Genomic DNA, 20,690 nt, shown 5'->3' with positions numbered 1-20,690 from the left:
CTGTTTTTATATTGACAAAAGATCAAATGTCACTGTGAAACGTTTAACCCTTGTATGGTGTTCGGGTCTGTGAGACCCGTGTTCAGTTTTTTTCAAAAGAAAAATTAAACAATTAATTATTTTTTCACGTGTAAATGTGTTGTGTCTTTCCACTCACTCCACTTGATTATAACTGATTTATTTATAACATTTTATATAAAAGAAAAACGAGAAGCACATTAATTCATAAATGTGATCTAACAAAGGTAAAGGGAAAAAATTAACCATGTTTGCTGTTCATATGTCTTGTAATTGGGATGAAGTAAACATCTGTTGAGTAATTTAACATAAAATTGTTTGATAGTGTTAATTTGGAAAGCCAAAACTCTAGCGGGTCCACCAGACCCATGAACACTGGCTGAGTAACAAAAATACGAACACCACACAAGGGTTAAGTAGCGATGAACCCTACTGAGAATTCTTTCAGCACCTTTAATGATATTGTCTAATGATGTCACTCCTCATTGCAGATCAGAGCAAATTTTACATCTCCATTCCGGACAAAGTTTAGCTTTTCTGACTCTTCATTCAAAGTATTTGACCAAACTTTAATCCAAATGATCTGAAATGTTTGAGCAGTTTGCAAAAAGGCAGCAGAGACACCAGGATGAACACTGCAAGCTCCAGAAACACCCCTGCTAGGTTTGAGGTGGATCAGATGAACAGGAGTCGAGATAGCAGAGGAAAAGGCAAACAGATGGACGTACAGAGATTTCTCTAATTATTAGCACGATCTAACTGGCTTGGGGAACATTAAAACTATTGGTAACACTGTAACAGGACTAATCTATCCTGTTGTACCAAATTTTACAGTTGCTTCAGTTCATCAACGTTTTCCGGCATTAATTTATCCCCCGCTCTCTTGTGTGTGATTCCTGTTTCAGTCAGGCTGACGACTTTGAATCTTTTCTTTTTCAGCTATTCTGTCTCGATTTAGTGCTGTGCATGGGATCGTTGTCCTGTTCCAGGAGCCAATTTGGGCCAAGCTTTACCTGTCAGATAAATGGCTCACATTTGACTCTAGAATACTTTGGTACACAGAGGAGTTTGTGGTCGACTCAATGAAGTACCCAGGTCCAAAATCATCACATCACCACGGTGTTTGACCGTTATTAGGCATTTGTCTTGATATGCCATGCTTAGTTTTCACCAAAAGTTGAGCTCTCTATTAGGAGAAAAACATCTCCAGTTCTAGGTTTGTTCAGATGTAACTTTGCAACTCAAACCTGTGTTTCCACGGTCTTTTCAGGGAGACGTTTTCTCCTTCCATACAAAATGTACTTTTTCTTTCTCTAGTTGTACAAGTGCACTAGAGTTCAACATGTTTCTCTGTGCATCACATGGTCTGGCCTTGGGGTGATTTTGTTGGAACGCCTCTCATGGGAAGGTTGAGGCATTGTGTAGATGTTTCAGACCAGCAAACTGCCAAAACTTCTGCTTGTGTACTTGAGTTTTTCACAGACTCCTGTTTTTTATAGAACTTTCTCAACTTGTAAAGTGATGTTGTTCCTATTCACTTATTACTTCAGCTTGATGGTGTTCACAACAGCGGTTCGAACAGTGCTTTTAATAAAAGCTAACAGCACTTCTTCATTGAAATGACCTGGATAGTTACCACAGCAGCAATTAAAACACAAATCTTTTGACTTTTGTTGCCATGATGCCAGGTCTCTCTTGGAAATGAGATTTTTAATCTCAATGAGATTTTTACCTGGATAAATAAAGGACTAATAAAATAATAAAATAAAAACAAATCGAGGCCAGTATGAAGGACTGAATGTGTCCCTCAGTGACTGAATGGCAGAATGTAATCTTTGTATTAGCACTTGCTGTGAGCCATTTAAATGGTACACTGTGTGAGCGCAACACACATCACTTGTACATTATAGTACATATCAAAATATTGTCTTATTGTGAAAAACACTTGAGTTAACAAGGTGAAAGAGAAGGAGGTCTAAGATCTTGGAGTGTGTTTCTTTCACTGATTATTAAATCGATTATGATGAAGCGAGACAAAGAAAAAACACACCATGAACTGCAAGGTTGGAAATTTTAATTCTTGCAAAGTTTTTTTCCTAAAATGGGAGCAGGTTTGTTTTTTTTGTTTTTAAATCATAGTTGAAAACATACAGAGAAAAGTTTGGCAACTCAGAACAGGAACAAATGAGTGACTCAATGAAGAGGAAATAATACACTGACATTTACAACAGAATACAGTACAAGTTGTTGAAATTATCCATCAACAAGAACAAAAGTGTCACAGCTGCAGCAGTTTACTGCCATCATGATCAAAGCTGTATTTGTCAAATTTGAAAAATGTCATATTGGAGAGGAAGAAAAAACATTAGAGAAAAAAGTAAAACTCTATGCAGAGGTAGAGCTCAGTGCACAAGGCTATGACACACACACGCACACGCACACAAACACACAAAACCGGTCTTTGCTATCAGAGGGAGGGGGTACGTTCTCCACATCAGGATTCACCACTGTCAGCCACGCGGCTTCTTTCTGCGTGCAGAGAAAACCACACTGGGCGGTATGTACACACACATACAATAAATAGGATATACAATCTTTCAATATCTCACAACAGCTACTCCAGCATCGTAACTTCCCCCAAAGATGCATTTTGCACTTTTTATTTACCAATCATTCAAAGCGCCACATGCACACACAAAAAAAGCACTTCTCTAAGATCAGACACCACATCAGAGCTTCCTTCATTTTTTCCTCCATGACTTTGGTACAGTTCTGCCGCTCTGCACGCCTGCAGGCCAGACTGATTTTCTGGTAGCTTAGAAAAGCAAAGTAACATAAATCACACTCCTGGAGGCTACCGATGAAATGCACAAGAACAAACCGATGTCACATTTGAAATCAGAACGCGTTTTCCCCCTGATCTTTTTATTTCATTAAAAAGAAATAAAAGTAAGTCCTTAGATTTTTTTTAGATTACATCAAGATTGTGTCTATTCACCGATTTAGATTTAGAGTCTGGTTGATTGTAAGGCAAACAGCCGGTCACATGAAGTTCATTTTTATCCTATCCTCATACACCCAGAACAGCAACTGAACTCAAATCTGTAGACTGGCCTTTTTTCTGTTTTTAAAGGAAAAAACTCAAGGGGAAAAAAAAGGAGGAGGAGGAGGAATCAGGAAGGGAGCCGTTTATGAAAATACTGTTTATGACAGTTTTACTAATGTTTCTGTGAGGCTGGCAAAATGCTGCAAAAGGTTATCAGATGACTGTTGATGTAAGCGAATAATATTGTATAAAAAAGACATTTTGAACGCCAGTGCTTAACACCACCAATCAGTCGTAAAAGAAAAACGTGCTTCCATTTATTCGTTAGATGGACAGCGTCCCCAATCAGGACCCAAAATAAACTTTTTAACTCACCAGCTACGAGTGAGAAGTGGAAAAGTCGTCAAGAGGGAATTTTCTCACAGAATCGCCAATTAGTTGGTGTAGACATGAAAAGTGTTACAACTTGGAGCTGAGCATTTGGACTGACACCAACTTCCTTTTCCCCATACACTTCTGTGCAACTGGACTCCTTTTTGCTACGAGACGAAATGCCCCCTGCTGGCTATGAGATAAAATGCAGGTTTAAGGCACAAAGTCCATCTTTTAAATACAGTCTGAATAAATCTTTTTTTGTGGGTTTAACTTTTTTAAATCTTTAAGTCCAATTTAAAAAAAACAAATTCATGTGGAAATTGATACAAATTAAATTTGAGCCAAAGACAACAGGAGGGTTAGTGATGCGTGTTAACAGAATAAGTCTGCCAAATATGAATTCTCAGTTCAGACATTATTATTTAACGACATACTGAGTGATATTTTTGACTCACCTGATGACCTTTTACAACATCTTGCCAATTTTACAGCATCAGAGGAAACAAACATCCTTATTTTATCAAAAACACATGAGTAGGGTAACGTTTCACAGAGAAGACTTACAAACACAAAAAAATCATAATAATAATAATAAAATTGAATTGTCATGTGTTATCTCCATACCACACACATTATGTCACATTAAAAAAAATGGCATTTTCAGCATTGTGAAATTGTTGACAAGAGACCAAAAAATCTTAAGTGGTGTTTCCTATTTAAATCGTAAAACTTGACTCTCTTCTTTGCTTGATTTGTCATAGAAACACATATTTAGACATATTTGCCCCTCCCCATTTACAGTATAAACTGACCCATATAAATATTCTAACCTTATTCTTTTTGTATTTTTTTTAACATTATGACCTCAGTTTACAGATTTTTGCACACGACGGTGCTGTATTTACACTGTACAAAGACAATTTAGCAAAATGTATACAATCTATCATTTTGTAAGCAGTGTTTCAATCATCGCTCGAAGCTTTTTCATTCGTTTCAGTCTGTGACGACCCTGAAGGTTCATGCTTTTAGTTGGCATTTTAATGTCAATGTTTTCGCTTGTGCTGTTACTTTGTAAGTTGGAAGAACCGTACAAAACGCTAGAGGAAAAAAAAATACTTCAGACTTATTTGTTCTTTTTTTTTTCTCCAGCAGAGAGGGGAGAAGTGTTTAACTAGCTTATTACAGGCACCACAGGTCAGGGCAATGGCAGTGAATAAAGTACAACAGAAGCTCTACAGTATGTCTCGTTTCTGTCTTCCAGTAAATCTCCTCCCATGTGTGCGTGCTTTGTTATATTTAATCACAACAACAAAGCGATGCATGAATATTGCTTTATCTGAATGGTTGCTGGGTGGCCGTACTGTCAGAGATACTATTCTGCAACTGGATGCCTACAAGGTGAATAAGTGCCCTTGAGCTAAAAACGGACTTGTCTCGTTGAATGTCAGTTATCCTGATGAAAACTTCAGTCAAATGGTCCCCATCTGAGACAATGCTCAGCGGATTCTGTTTGTCAAGGAGGGCTGAGGATATGTAGTCCACGTATCAACTGTACTGCTAAGCTAACTGTGAAATGTCTTTCTTTTGTATGCGCTTGTCTCTGCGAACAGAGGGAGCTGCTGTGTGGGAATGGAAAAGAACAAAAACACCCAACAAAACACAAACTAACTGAGAAATTGAAGTAAAGTCTGAAATGTGTCTATAAGCTGTCAAACGATCATCTCATGCTTCAGCTAACGTACTGACTGAACCAGAAGATTAAAATCAAAGGAATGTACACGGCGTCCCCTCCAGCAGCTGTACAAGCACTTGAGCATTGGAGGGAATTATGAAGCGCCGCTGCCGCTGTTACGTCCTGTATTCTGCTTTTTAAGCGTGTTCCTATTTTCATTTCTGGACTTCACACAAGTCTCTCCACTTCTGTATTTCCACCTGGCTGCTTATCTTCTGAAGTTAGGTGGTCTTCATTCCAACAGCGTTCAGTTTGGTTCAGCTTAGCTCCGTTTGGTTCGGTGCAGGCAGGAAACAGGACTTCTTTTATGTACAACAACCAGTCTGGATGCAATAACATTTGTAATAGTGCCAGATTGTTGAAGGGGCGTGTGAGGAGATTCCAGACTGACACTGATCCACACGACTGCTGCCCACCTGGTCTGCCTGCATACTAGGCAGAAATACAGTACAGGTCTATGATGCATTCCTCTGCAGACAGCCAGTGTTAGGAAATGATGGCCGGACACCACCGCACCACTGTTAGGTTGTCTGCGCTCACCGAGCGCTTCTTGGCTAGTTTCCTCAAGTCTTTGTACTTGTCATCACACAGCCGTGAGATGGCCTGCAAGTCAAACAAAAGAGCAAGTGAGATGGAGCCGGGGGTGCCTTCCTATGTTTTAGTTGGAGTGACTACAGAACATCTTTGCCTGTGTGTGTGTACCAAACACATAGTGTGTTATGTGTAAGTAGTGGTTACGACACCACAAGTCTGAGATGGGCTCACACACCAAACGCGCTTAGAAACATTTCATTTAAACTGTGCTTTGTGCAGTTCAGGTGAGAAAGTGACAATAATGACCTCTCGATCACACCAGAGTTTCTCTCTTATTGTCCTGCTCAACTCAGGTGGGAATGGGAATTTTTTCAAAATCACAAAGACACGTGGGTTCACTTTTAGCAGTCTTTTAAGTAAACTGCTTTTTCTTTTGGGGGTTATTTTTGGACATTAAATAACTAGATTAATGTTGAGGAATGGTCTCATCTCCAAATAAATTAATCAACCAATTCCACTCGTCACATGGAGACGTCTCACCTTCAGCCAGCTTGATGTTTAAAACTCTAAAACTAAATGGAATGCAGCCGTTATTAACACTGGTATACCTGCTGTAAAAAGTTTGTTTTGCTCCAACAGATCAAGCAATGGCATCAATGAATGAAACACTAACAGCAGTAAGGCTGCAGGACAGGAAGGAAGAGAGCGAAGCTACCTGCACAGCAGCACGTCCCTGCATCCTGTCCTTCACCCGGCAGGAGATCAACATTTATGTTTTTGTAATGATCAGAAGCTCGTCAAAATACCAACTACCCAAATTACCTTGGTTTTTCTATTCCAGGCTGAAATAAATTGATATTTTTCCTCTTTTTTTTCTTGTTTTACCTGAGCTCCAAAAACATAAACCTATCTCTAGTACTTCAGCGCGCTTCTCACCTCTAGTTTTTGCGCCTTGTCCCTGCTGAGAGGCTCCAGGGGGAAGCTGAGGTTATTGGCCTCAGCAAGCGAGCGCAGGTCAAAGTAATACTTGGCGTAGACGCTGGACGGCACGTTGATGTTGAACTGCAGCAATTCCAGGAACTGACGCTCCAGCTCATTCCTTTTTCCATAAAAAAGAAAGAGAAAACGTGTGAGTTAGTTAATTAGTCTTATGCTATTTAAATAAAGGTTAGTTTGATTGGTAAAGCCAACATCTCACAGAGTGGCGTAGGCTGCACTGAGCCTACGCCACCAAACATAAGCCTCTTCTTTATGATAAAAGGGAATGCTATCTAAGCAAGGAACACTGAGCGTTATGTGTAAGAAAGAATTAATCCCACATGAAAGTGCTATTGTCATGCAGTGCCTGTGCTCAGCAGCTCTGTGATCCTCGGTGCAGCGTGATGACAGACGCTTTCATCTGTTACTCTTCAGTTGTGACCAAATCCTTCTGCACTGTAACCACTAGCCATCTCTTCTTCCTACCCTTTGTTGCTCACACACATATTTTCACAGCCACGCAGCAACAGACGGGCTAAATTTAGGCTCTGCTGTAGCCAAACTCTGCCTAATAGTGCTGCTTTTTCCTCATCTTTCCTCATTCAGCCTGTTTTCATCGGTTTCTTTTTGTGTTGCTCTGCTCCTCAGTGTTCTCCCAAGACGTTTCTACTGTTCAGTCAGTGGGTGGAACGTGAAATTTAGCAGGCTAGGTTCCAGAACATGGCTTTGAACGGACTCAAATTGACCTTCTGAGGAAATCTCTGGTCAAATCAAGAGCCACAGTCCGGTAAATTGCCATATGGGAGCACAGCAGATGTGCATACTGTGCTGCACTCACTGGAGAGAATCCTGAACAGGTGGATTACGCTCATTGCCCTGTGAATCTGAGCTCAAGGACAAGAATAGACATCCACTGATGCAGAAAAGTGTGAAAGCAGGAGGGGTGAGAGGTGGCGTCTACAGCACCGAGTCCCTCCTCAGAATAATCCACACAAGTGGATTTGAGGTTGACGTGGTAAATAAGACTGAGTTTTCTGACCTCATGCTTCAGAGGCATCTTCCCCGTTTTGCTCCAAATGCACCACAATCTAAGATTAAGCATTAAAATGAAGCTGACATTTTTGTCCTGCAAACCCAGAAAACTGTGAATCTCTCACTGTCAACTAGTTAGAAACTAACAAACCATAATGTTTTTAAGGCTTAATGACGTGATACCATTACAGGGAGTGCAGAATTATTAGGCAAGTTGTATTTTTGAGGAATAATGTTATTATTGAACAACAACCATGTTCTCAATGAACCCAAAAAACTCATTAATATCAAAGCTGAATGTTTGTGGAAGTAGTTTTTAGTTTGTTTTTAGTTTTAGCTATTTTAGGGGGATATCTGTGTGTGCAGGTGACTATTACTGTGCATAATTATTAGGCAACTTAACAAAAACAAATATATACCCATTTCAATTATTTATTTTTACCAGTGAAACCAATATAACATCTCCACATTCACAAATATACATTTCTGACATTCGAAAACAAAACAAAAACAAATCAGCGACCAATATAGCCACCTTTCTCTGCAAGGACACTCAAAAGCCTGCCATCCATGGATTCTGTCAGTGTTTTGATCTGTTCACCATCAACATTGCGTGCAGCAGCAACCACAGCCTCCCAGACACTGTTCAGAGAGGTGTACTGTTTTCCCTCCTTGTAAATCTCACATTTGATGATGGACCACAGGTTCTCAATGGGGTTCAGATCAGGTGAACAAGGAGGCCATGTCATTAGTTTTTCTTCTTTTATACCCTTTCTTGCCAGCCACGCTGTGGAGTACTTGGACGCGTGTGATGGAGCATTGTCCTGCATGAAAATCATGTTTTTCTTGAAGGATGCAGACTTCTTCCTGTACCACTGCTTGAAGAAGGTGTCTTCCAGAAACTGGCAGTAGGACTGGGAGTTGAGCTTGACTCCATCCTCAACCCGAAAAGGCCCCACAAGCTCATCTTTGATGATACCAGCCCAAACCAGTACTCCACCTCCACCTTGCTGGCGTCTGAGTCGGACTGGAGCTCTCTGCCCTTTACCAATCCAGCCACGGGCCCATCCATCTGGCCCATCAAGACTCACTCTCATTTCATCAGTCCATAAAACTTTAGAAAAACCAGTCTTGAGATATTTCTTGGCCCAGTCTTGACGTTTCAGCTTGTGTGTCTTGTTCAGTGGTGGTCGTCTTTCAGCCTTTCTTACCTTGGCCATGTCTCTGAGTATTGCACACCTTGTGCTTTTGGGCACTCCAGTGATGTTGCAGCTCTGAAATATGGCCAAACTGGTGGCAAGTGGCATCTTGGCAGCTGCACGCTTGACTTTTCTCAGTTCATGGGCAGTTATTTTGCGCCTTGGTTTTTCCGCACGCTTCTTGCGACCCTGTTGACTATTTTGAATGAAACGCTTGATTGTTCGATGATCACGCTTCAGAAGCTTTGCAATTTTGAGACTGCTGCATCCCTCTGCAAGATATCTCACTATTTTTGACTTTTCTGAGCCTGTCAAGTCCTTCTTTTGACCCATTTTGCCAAAGGAAAGGACGTTGCCTAATAATTATGCACACCTGATATAGGGTGTTGATGTCATTAGACCACACCCCTTCTCATTACAGAGATGCACATCACCTAATATGCTTAATTGGTAGTAGGCTTTCGAGCCTATACAGCTTGGAGTAAGACAACATGCATGAAGAGGATGATGTGGACAAAATACTCATTTGCCTAATAATTCTGCACTCCCTGTATTACCATTTTATGGGGAAAGAGACAAGAGGAACTAATGTAATCTGAAGTCCCTCAGACACTCTAAGCTCAAGAACAAAATAAAATAATAATAATAATAATGTATACTTCATCGTCACAAGAAATTCTTCTCTGCATTTAACCCATTCACTCAGTGAAGCAGTGGGCAGCCACCAATCTAGCGCCTGGGGAGCAGTGTGTGGGAACGGTATCTTGCTCAGGGGTACCTCAGGGTAGCCGTTAAGTGGATTCCAACCCCTGACCTTCCAATCATGGGGCGACCACTCTACCTACTGAGCTATCCCTGCTCAGATCAAAGGCATTAGACGAAATGGTCAGAGACTCTCCCGTCAAAGACTCTTAGCAGCTCTTGAAAACAGGCTGACCACACAAAGCCCGACTATTCTCAGGACAGAAAGACAAGTGCTGCTGTATCTGCCATCACCCCACTCAGCAACCATGAGTCAAAGAGGAAGCATTTATTTACATGGCTGACACTCTGCCAGGGTCATGGCTGTGTGGCATTTTAGGAGCCAGCAAACAGCTGATGGCACCAACCTTTGAGAATTGTGGCTCTGAGGAAGAAAGATGGGGGGGGGGGGGGAGTGCTGCGATAATAAATTTTTAGCTGCTACTTTAGTAAATTCTTGACAAATTCTGGATGATTTTTTCTGCTGATTGCTGCATTGATTAATCAGTAAAACAATCTGCAGCATTATCGGTGATAAAAATAACTGGTAGTCCTCGTTTCAGGGCCATTGTGCTCCAAAGATGTGACCTAAACCTAAACATGCGCCTGACGTACAGACTCCTGCTGGAAATGTTTCACACTGAACATTCGGAGGAATATGCTACAGTATGTTCTGAAATGCTAATGTTATTGAAATCATCATATGGTATAGTCAGTCATGTGATTCTGCACCTCCCACACAAGGACACTGGTTTCTCTTTGAGAGAAGCTGTTGTCATGGAAATAGTCCAGACATTTCCCAGTCATAAGATCACAGAGAAGAACAGCGTCCGGGGAAAACAAAAAGGACTAAATAGCTTTGATTTCAGCTGCTGCCATCAGTTAATAATGTTTTATTTCTCTTAGTAACAAATCAAGTGTTTTAGCTGATTTATTCCATGCAAATGGTTAAACAATAAACTGTTTCTATGTTCTTAAACAACCATGTAATGAAAATAAAATGCCAGGCTTTAGCTTCTATCGCCAACTCAGCTGTTTTAGTGCAGAAATAACAGCAGACGTCTTCTGCAACTGACCTGAGTCTATAGGGATATAGCTCTACACTGCTGATGTCAATAAACTGACTCACATGTCCTCCACAGTGATATCCTTGAGAATTTGGCAGTAGTCGACGTTCCAAACCGCCTGGTCGTCCCAGACTTTGGAAGCCAGGAGGATGGCTCCCAACACGATCCGCTTCCAATTGGCCGGGCAAATGTCGATCTCTGCGTAGGTCAGGAGCCTCTCCAAATACACCTTAGACAAAGGGATTTGTCACAAGTAAGCATCTTGAAATAAAACAGTTATTTTAGCACAAAAACAAAACTGAAAAACTCTCAATTTTGCCTTTTGTTTAACAGCTGGCATCGACTAGCATTAACAGCATCAAGTCAGTTTCACACGACTAAAACATCCTACACGCAGGGTCAAAAGAGTCAGATTGCTAAACTGCTATCGCTCTGTGTTTTCCTTCACCCACGGTGTAACACTAACATAAGGTACAAAACATAAGCAAGTAAACACCACGTTAATAATCATATCGAGCCTTTGTGTCCTCGGGGTTTCCTGTGTTTAATTACCCTCTGTTCTCCCTGCCTCTGTTTATCTGAAGGGTTAGTTTGCTGCTTTACAGTTTTGCAGTCTCCTGCCTACTCCACCTCCATGATGTCAGAGGCTGATGAAATCCAGCTTCCCCGGAGCTCCCTCGTGAAATATTCATGCCAATCGAACCCCTGCACGGTCTCCTTCTCTCTCCTTCGAAATAATTCCCACAGTCTACACGGCAGAAAGCGCACAGAACACACAGACACCTGATCCTCACAAGCCAAAGCATTTGTGCAGATGTTAAATCTTCTGATCCACTCATCATCATTTTGTTACAGTACAAGAGAGAAGGTCTTCTGTTAGATTCATGGACTGAACTGTGAAAGCTCGAACAGTTAGTGCACAAAGCCCACATTCAGCTCCCTTTTAAAAATGATGTAAAGTGAAAGATTTAAAAGTACACAAGCTTAGATTTGTCACTTCTTACTTACTTTCTTTGCATTTTAATAGCCATACCATTTTCAGGATGTATACCCTGAGGTACATCGTAATAAATATTTCAGTTTTCAGACTAACAAGGATGGCAGGTTGTGAAATGGAAATTAATAAGTTCTTTTATGCCACTTTGCAGCCCAGTTTGTCACAGCTCAGGTGGTTAATTAGACAAGTCGTGCTCAGTGGGGCGTCCTTCCTGAAGACAATACCAGCCTGTTTCTGCTGTGGCCCAAAACTGGCAGCAGGTGACAAACATCGAGAAATGAAAGAAGACTACATCCTGGCATAGCTGCTTCAATTTCAGGAGGCTTGTCTGATAATAAAACACAGTAACTTCATCTACTACAATAAGTTTGTCTGGTTTTTCTGTCCCTCAACAGGAAATCTGATTCGTCTTCCCAGAGGATGACATGCTCACTCTCTGGGTCTCTTTCTTTTCCATCCTCTCTCTCCTCACCTGTGATGTAATAACTTGGGGAAAGCAAGACGCCCAGCTTTCATCTCAACTCCCCTGTCTAAATTTAGCTGTGTCAGCTAAGCTACACCAATAACCACCAGCCAACAGCCCCATTCAATTACTGACAGCATGGCAGAGTTTACACTGGAGAGCTGCAGGAGGCACGCCGTGTGCCAGGCTCTGTATGCAACTATCGCTCTCGTCCACCTGAACATGGACAAAGACGTAGACGCAGCACGTCACAGTGACTGCTTTCCAGTTACTCTCTGGAAAAGCAGAAACACCCACACAGTTAACACATTTGTCCATCTGTCAGGAAGCAGAGAAACCTAATACCAGGCCCCTGGGCTAGCCACATTAACAATGCACTTTGCTGGCCTCTAGAGACCCACGTGTTAGCCAGAGTGACAAAGTGTAGAAAGAAATGTTTCTGGGCAGATGAGCGGAGAAGGGAGATGGCACTAACTGTGCCATCAAATCAAACATAAGGATAAACTATTGAACTGCTTAAGGCTTTAGTACAGAGAGAGAAAAAGAGATGATGTGATATGATATGTGAGGACAGAGAAGAAACGAAAAGCACAGGTGAGCACACAGGATGTCATAAGTCACGGGGAGAGAGCCCACTGTATGCCAAAGCACCAATTATATTCTAATTATACACTTGCTACAGGCGCAGGCAGACCTCATACTGAAGTAATTCTGAGTGGAGACTAAACGGATTAAACCGCCACAAATCTGTTACTGAACTTTCAGCTCTGTCTCGTGGCTTCGTTTGTGCAACATTCTCCAGAAGGACAAACAGGCTGTTTCATATCACACAAAGAAGAAGAGTAAAAAATAAAGAGAGCCAACAATCTAAGGACAGCAGAAAACAAGACAAGCAGAAGCAATACTCCCTCCTAGTGTCAGCACTGAATTACTAGGACTCACAGTCCTAATTCTCCTAATTCCTATCTGTCTCCCACGCTCTCGCGCTCCTTGATGATGTTAACTCTGTGTGGAGTCATGCTTCGAGTTGCTGAAGGGTCTCTTAATTAGGTTGTAACCGCGAGCTCTGGACACCCTTGTCTTCCTCCAATACAAACAGGAACTTCTAATCACTTGAAAGTATATTTTTTTCCTTCCTTGCTGTTGTTTTTTTCTTTAAAGAAAACAAAAAGTTTGCATTTCATTTTGTTTATAACTGCATCAATGCAGAAATAATCACATTCACAGAGTGTGGCTGTACTCAGTGGTGGGAAGGCTTTTATAATCCACTTCCACTCAGGGCCAGCTGGATTGGAAAAGCTCTTAATGTGATCGTCCCTCCAAGCAAACATGTAAATGGAGTCAAAAAGCCCTTTTCCATTAGTACCTGCTCAGGTTGGCTCGGCACAGCTCAATGCAACTTTTAGCGTTTTCCCGTAGTACCTGATACCAGGTGCTCTTTTATTACCTACTCGGCCACAGTTCCAAGCGATCCAAAAATGTGACATGCATGCCACCAACTGGCTACTCAGTCTCCTTTACAAAATCAAAACCGCCATTCTTGAAACCTGGCAACAAGGGAAATGACTGCACAAAAACAACACCACGGTCCCCGAGTCTGACCGAGCAGCAGGTGTAACATCGCCCCGACGTCCTCCTTTATTGTGGCGTTTGTGTCACATCCAAATGATGTCACGGGACGTTCTGTCGCGTTGCTGTAATGACCCAACCCACATTAGGTGCTTGTAATGGAAAACGAGTCGAAGCGAGTCGTGCGTCCAGCCGATCTGAGTAAGTGCGAATAGAAAAGGGCTAAAAGTGTGCAGGGACTGCGTTTCACGGCTGAACTGTTTACTCACCAAAGTGACGATGGCACACTCGGCAGTGAGCTGCGCGGCACTGAACAGCGTCCTGACGAAGCGGTAGATCTGCTTCTGCTCAGGGTCGTGTTTGTCATAATCAGCAGGAACCTCGGACTTCTGCGACAAACACCAGAAAAGATAAGAATGAAATGAAATCAGATCGTTTCCCAAAGTGGAATCACAAACTGCTGCTCGATACATCAGCTTATTTCTGAATGCAGAGGTTTAGTGGTGTTGGACATGGGGCGTAAAACAAAGGGGTTATGTAAAATCTGAGACTGAAATTGTTGAGCAAATATTCATTTTAAAACACGTCTGAATGATCCAGATGGCTCCTGAGATTACACATCTCGCCACTGTGTGATCCATGTGTGCTTATGCGCCGTTTATCAGCTCATGCAATTAGTCTTCCTGATGAATCCTGACAGCTCTATAGTTTGTGTGTAATGGAAATTCATCTTCGGCTGCGGCCTTACTGAGAGTGGGTGAAGCTTCTCATCGAAAATATCTAACAACATTCTTCCGTCGATGTCTCTGGAATTAAAAAGAGGAAAAGAAATCAAAAATAGATGCATCATTTCATTGATAAGTCATTTATATGAATGAATCTGCACTTCAACCAGCTGCCCTATATGGGATTCTTACCACTTTCAGTTTATAGAAACACATTTTATCCTAAAGCTTCCGTGTTTTTTTAAAAATATGAGATCTGTCAAGTCATGTCAATCCAACAAATTCTATTAACAACACAAAAATGTGTTCCAGGCTGCATCTTTGCGAGCAGAAATGTGAGTCACTTAAGCTGCTACATAAAACAGCCTGTTCTTCTCTGCTTTGTGGTTTATTTAAAAATGTCTCCATGCAAGCGTTATTTAGTGTCTCCACAGCCTTTAGTAAGAACACATCCCTTTGCAAAAGGATGTCAAGCTTAGCTGGATATCAAAGTATCTAAAGAGTAAAGAATTTAATCTAATCTTTCTGGGTCAGAATGAAGCAGGATGTTGCAGGGCTTTTGTATTTTGTGGAATTTTGATGCAAAAGAAATAAAAGGTTAATCTTACCTGTTCTTTATATGATAATATATTGCAAGGGCTACGCTGCAAGCACAAAAAGGTAAATAAAAATGAGTGTAAGAGGACAATAAGGGAAAAATCTTTCAATATTAGATAAAGCTGTGAATCGCTCAGATGGGGGTTACCATTTGATGGTGTATTTCAGGTTGGGTTGACTGACAGTGCTGTCATCGAGGAATATGGTGGAACAGGAGCTGTATTTCCGTCTCACTGGGCCTGGATAATGCTGGAGTTCAAACACGTCCGTACCAAAAAACAGAGACACACACGTCAATCTCTATTTCTGTCATACTTGGACGCGCCAAAGGCCTGGTATGAGGATGGAAAGTAGGGCACCTGTGAGCCCACAAGCTAATCTGTGGGTCTGTCAGCGTCTCACTTTGTTGCATGCAGGAATGGTATTTATGGTGGAGTGCATCTTTAGAGAAACATCAAAAACTTGATGAATAGCAAGTTCATCACCTTGAGTAATGACCTTTCTATTCATCGTCCATTCATTTCATTCAAAATTATTTTTAACTGGTGCACACTAAACAGGTTTATGACTTAAACAAGACGATGTTTTCTCATTTGGCCCTGCAGGAACTGATTAATGCAAATTTTGTTCAAACAAAAAAGCACATTTGCACATTTAGCTAGTCCTGTCTTTCAGGTCTCAGGGAGTGTGGACAAAGATGACCTGCACCATAACACCACGCTTCTTCTACATTTGTACTACATCTAAAGCTTTTTAAACACTAAGACTATAATTGGAGTCTGGAGTGTGGGATAAAAAAAACAAAAAACGGGAGGAACAATGGAAACGGGTTTGGGTTACTTTGAGGGTCATTCGGAGGACTTTACCTTGTTCTCCGAAATGTGTGTTAACTTGCAAAAAATACAAGACATTAAAATTACTAACTGCACAGCAATCATAACAGCAAACGTATTACACACAGTGGCTAATGATTCAGTTACTTACGTGGTTGATGTAAAGGCTCTTCCGTTTTTCTCGAACTGAAAAAAAAGACGAGAGAGCGCTTCAAGAATCTTTGTGTGAGTGTAGTACACAACCTTCACAGACAGGGAGCAGCATATAACCAGGCTTCAGAGCTGCCCTATTAATATAGACTTTCCCCCTGTGTATAATTATTATAAACCACATACAACAAAGCAAAGCAGCTTCAGCAAAAAACAGTTTTTACATTAAAAAACTGAGAAATTTCAAAGCCTGTGAGTATTTTCTCCCCTGCGATTGCACTGGCAAATGTGTGTTAATATGTGGGAATGAGTGTGACCTTATCAATTAATCCGTTCATCATTTAGACATACATGTCTTAATTCATGCTCAGTCATCCAGGTAAGGAAATCTTCAGACACTGAAGAATTCACTTGGATGAGTGATGAAACGTTTCTCCCACACTACGTCCACATGAACAGAATTAACTTCCTGTGATTGGACGTACATGAGTCCAAATTAAATCAGGCATAGTGACTGGTTTATTCAAGTGCAGCCAATCATCTGAGCTCATCTCTTTTCTTTTTCTTTCTGTTCATACAAATCTGGTATTTTGCTACCTTACTTCTGTTTAACGGATGTGATGATTTGTTGGTTCTATAAAGCAGAGCTTTATCGCAGTTACGGCACACGCAACAGTGCAGCAGCGCTGCGTGCGTGTCTGTGTGCATCAGTATATGTGCTCACTGTTGTAACAGAGCACGCAAAGGGAAAAGGGCTGCTAGCAAAGCAAACTGGAGCAGATGGAGAGCGCAGAGCACACAGAGACACCTTGTACGTCTCATCCCATACTGTCTGTGTCTTACCTCTCTGGCACAAAGGTGCACACACTCACACTGCAAAGCACGCTGAGCTTTTTCCACTGAGCAAATGTGTGTGTGTGTGTGTGTGTGTGTGTGTGTGTGTGTGTGTGTGTGTGTGTGTGTGTGTGTGTATTTAGCAAAGAACAGCAGTCTTTGACACCATCAAACAGCTGCACAGCTTAGTCAAAAAAAACAGTAACAAAAAAACCACAAACTTAACCACAGTGATTTCTGAATAGTCATGAAACATGTGACACAAATCACAGCTTTATACTCGAGGCTGATTTCTAACTTTATCAACCATTTACATATGAAAATTGAAATATCCAGTAATTAGAGGTGTGTCATTTTAGTAACTAAATTGCAATTTCTTTGGCCAAGGCTGTGCAGTCCTGTTCCTACATCTCATGGACGGACATGTGCAATGGAAGAAACGCACGCACGCACACAGACGATATCAGCAGCTAAGCAGCAGAGACAAGTCACCTGCTAACAGAGTACGAGGATACGATGCAGTTTGAGACCACACAGAGGGACTGTTCCCTTAAAGGGTCCAGCCCGAACACACAGTAAGCATAGTGTTACCTGCCTACCAAGCACAGACGTATACATGCTTACCTCTTTTGTTGGGCACAGCAACTGAAAAACAAATGTCCAAGTTGTCTCCATGTTTATGACACAGATACTCACAACAGGCATTATTATTAAGTGCGTCAGTAATTCATTTATAGCTGCTGGGAGTGATGAACACAGCAGCTCTCACATATGTTAGGACCACAATGCTGTGTATTGATATTTAATAACAGTATGAGAACAAAGGCCAGCAGACTTTCACATAAGAGCCTGACGATGCTAATACAACACTATCAGCACCTAACACCGGATCTATATAACAGCCTTCAGGCGACAGACTGCTCAGCTGAATCAAACGCTTATCATCAAAGCAAAGAGATTATGTCTAAACTGGGAAATAATCTAAAAAGCTTCACATTTCAGTTGATAATAAGACATTCCTGTCATTCTAGAGGCACCCGACTGCTACAAGATCAATCTTTGTGCCTGCTAAGGAAGATCAAAACACCCCAGTGCGTCTTCAAAAATCTGACATGAAAGCAGACGGGACAGGGCTCCATCTAGAGCTTTTATGTTGGATAAAAGCTTGCTGGTCAGTGGTACTTGTGCTGATATCTGAAGTTCCACCTTCAATAAAAACAGCTTGCTATCTCAAAAAGTGGGCATATGCTACAGTCACCTCTTTGCTTGGTTGTCCATGATCCACCTGCAGTGGCTTTGCACCTACCACTGCACAGCTCACTGACTTTGCACAGAAACTCCAAGCATGTCCACAAGCTGCTTCCTCATTTTCAAACAAACCGGAATACATTATCCTTTACCCACAAATGTAACCCTGCATTATGCTATCCTGGCTTCATCCAAGTAGATCAGGTGTACACCTAATGGTGCGTCACTGATTACGAAAACACATTTATTAAATTTAGCTCTTCTTCATTGTAGATTAATAACAATCATGACACTCCAAATACTCTTTTCCCTCATTTAAAAGTCAGTGAAGAAATTTCAGAGAGATCTGAGATTATTAAAATGTGACAAAAGAAGAGAGCACAACTCACCATCAGTTTGTGACTTGCTGAGGAAAATGGTGCTGGCGCGGGGATGATCTGAGGGATTGTACTCCATGGGAAGATCTAAATACAGAGGAAGGAAAACATAAGCCTCAAAGAAAAGCAGCATTTAAACTGATTCAAATGATTTAATCCCAAATGCAGCTGAAAAATAAATGCTGTCAGGAAAAACAAATTGTTTAAGCTGTTAGAGAACTTGTGATGTTCTTTTGATAAAACTATATTCAATATCATATAATCATCAGGATGACGGGTACAACTTAAACATGCTGCCGGATACACCCTTTAATTTTGAGGTTATAAATGTGGGACTGGCTTCACGAGTTAACCACCTCTCGTCTAATGGTCTGAGCTAAATGAAAAACATATCTGTCAGCTGACAGTTTGCTGCACCAGCACTGTGTAAACGGTGGTTTGTAAATCAATGCACTAAGCAAACACAGCAGAAGGCTATAGATTTGTACTGAATCATCTTCTGTGCGCGCACACACACACACACACACACACACACACACACACACACACACACACACACACACACACACACACACACACACACACACACACACACACCACCTAGAACCCAAAGATCTGAGAGGAGCTGGCAAGAAAAACTGCAATAAATGACGAGCACAATATCATTCAGCACTGTACAGCTGATAAAAATCAGCTGCTGAAACCTGCTTTGTACAACATTCATCCTTTGGGTATGACACTAAGTGCTTTGTACACTTATCCATCAGAGGGTGTCTGAATGTTTCAATGAGGCTTTTTTATACAAGGATCAAAAGAAACAGTCCTAACTCTGAAATATGCTTACTTGTTACATTTGTTTTAATGGAAAGTAGCCCAGGTATTTATTTCTGGCAACCCATTACAAATAATGTGTTTTAATAGAGGACATGATGGAAAATAATCTCAGGCTACTGGGAAATGTAAAAAAAAAAACGAAACAAAACCCAAAAGACACCGATAAACAGATGAGTAAAGTTGGCATTTAGAATACAACCTGATTTCATTTCTAATTTTTTATGTATTTGTACTTGATTTGCTTTTATGTGTTGCTGTAAATATACTGCCTTCCCTTGCCAGATGTGTCTGTTTAAATCCAGTAGCAGCTACAGAGCCTAGCATATGGCTGTTATGCACAGCTACTGAATGAATATATCAGTATCAATTTAGTGTCCTAGTTCCTTGTCCCAATTACATCCCATAGTCCCAGACATGCTGAAACGTGACATTTTACTGCTGAATTATAAACAGGAAATGTAGAATTCGGAGCCTGCAGACATAATAGTTTCTGTGGTTAGTGCAACAGAGAGCCACTGTTGTTTGAACAGCAGACTTTTATTTGATCTAAGGTTGATTTAATGGTGGAATTTTCTGGTGACCTGTAATATCCGGCACTAGCTTAGATGAAACCATTTGTTGACATGACTTCAGAATCTTTATTGTGCTCTGGTCTAGGTTAAACATTTACTCTCAAATGTTACAATAGCCTGAGGAAAAATTAATGATAATGTCACACTAACATTACATCGACACTGCCACGCATTAAACTCTGAACCAGAAAAGAAACAAAACTAAAATTCAATGCAAACTAGCAGCGTGGGGTGGTTAGCCAACGAGCGGCTTCCTGGCCTCCTGGATGATGTCAGTGCAACAGGAAGGGTCACAAAGAACCAACACCCAGACAGACAAACGCAGAGAAAGAGAAACTGATGTCAAGAGACAGGCAAAGAGTGAGAAGCTGATAATGAGAGAGGAAAGGGCAACGAGGGCAAGAGAGCAGAAAAATGAAGGGATGAAGATGACAGATTTGAAACATGATTGACAGAGAGAGAGAGAAACAGTAGTAGAGAAAATATAACGAGTGAAGGTGATGACAGGGGAAGCATTAGTGGAAAGAAAGTGAAAGGTGAGGGAGAAGAGTTTTGCTTGCAACCAGGGGTCTGTTCTTCGTACCTCGCTTACTACATCCAAGATCAAATCATCGCGCCAACTTTGAGCTCGCTATTCCGGTTCTCCGAACACACCTGTTGTTGACGATTAGTATAGCTGGATGAAGTAATGTGAGATCACTGGGGGGCATAACAGGGGCTACGCATCGATAGTAGAAACACTGATCGGCAACCCTTTGATTGGTCGGCG

At 41.3% G+C, this 20,690-nt stretch overlaps 1 protein-coding gene across 4 annotated transcripts in view; it reads right to left on the bottom strand.

Annotated features, from left to right (window-relative positions):
• Positions 1-2,070: 2,070 nt before the first annotated feature.
• The window catches only part of ccny (cyclin Y), a 45,298-nt gene continuing 26,678 nt past the window's right edge, over positions 2,071-20,690 (bottom strand). The window contains exons 2-12 of one of the 4 annotated variants that reach the window (XM_004568501.6): positions 18,528-18,602; positions 17,515-17,535; positions 16,058-16,092; positions 15,940-15,963; positions 15,222-15,322; positions 15,085-15,120; positions 14,500-14,557; positions 14,021-14,140; positions 10,785-10,951; positions 6,642-6,804; positions 2,071-5,774 (exon numbers count right to left, since the gene is read on the bottom strand). In XM_004568501.6, the coding sequence (XP_004568558.1) occupies positions 5,658-5,774; positions 6,642-6,804; positions 10,785-10,951; positions 14,021-14,140; positions 14,500-14,557; positions 15,085-15,120; positions 15,222-15,322; positions 15,940-15,963; positions 16,058-16,092; positions 17,515-17,535; positions 18,528-18,602 (917 nt within the window). In that variant the 3' untranslated portion in view covers positions 2,071-5,657. The remainder of the gene's footprint in view (positions 5,775-6,641; positions 6,805-10,784; positions 10,952-14,020; positions 14,141-14,499; positions 14,558-15,084; positions 15,121-15,221; positions 15,323-15,939; positions 15,964-16,057; positions 16,093-17,514; positions 17,536-18,527; positions 18,603-20,690) is intronic. The other 3 variants (XM_004568503.6, XM_004568502.6, XM_004568504.6) reach the window with 3 other exon arrangements.

The sequence above is a fragment of the Maylandia zebra genome, linkage group LG9, assembly GCF_041146795.1.
Source record: "Maylandia zebra isolate NMK-2024a linkage group LG9, Mzebra_GT3a, whole genome shotgun sequence".
Classification (NCBI taxonomy): Eukaryota; Metazoa; Chordata; class Actinopteri; order Cichliformes; family Cichlidae; genus Maylandia; species Maylandia zebra.
Note: the sequence above shows the minus strand (reverse complement) of the source record. Positions and strands in the feature narration are given on the sequence as shown.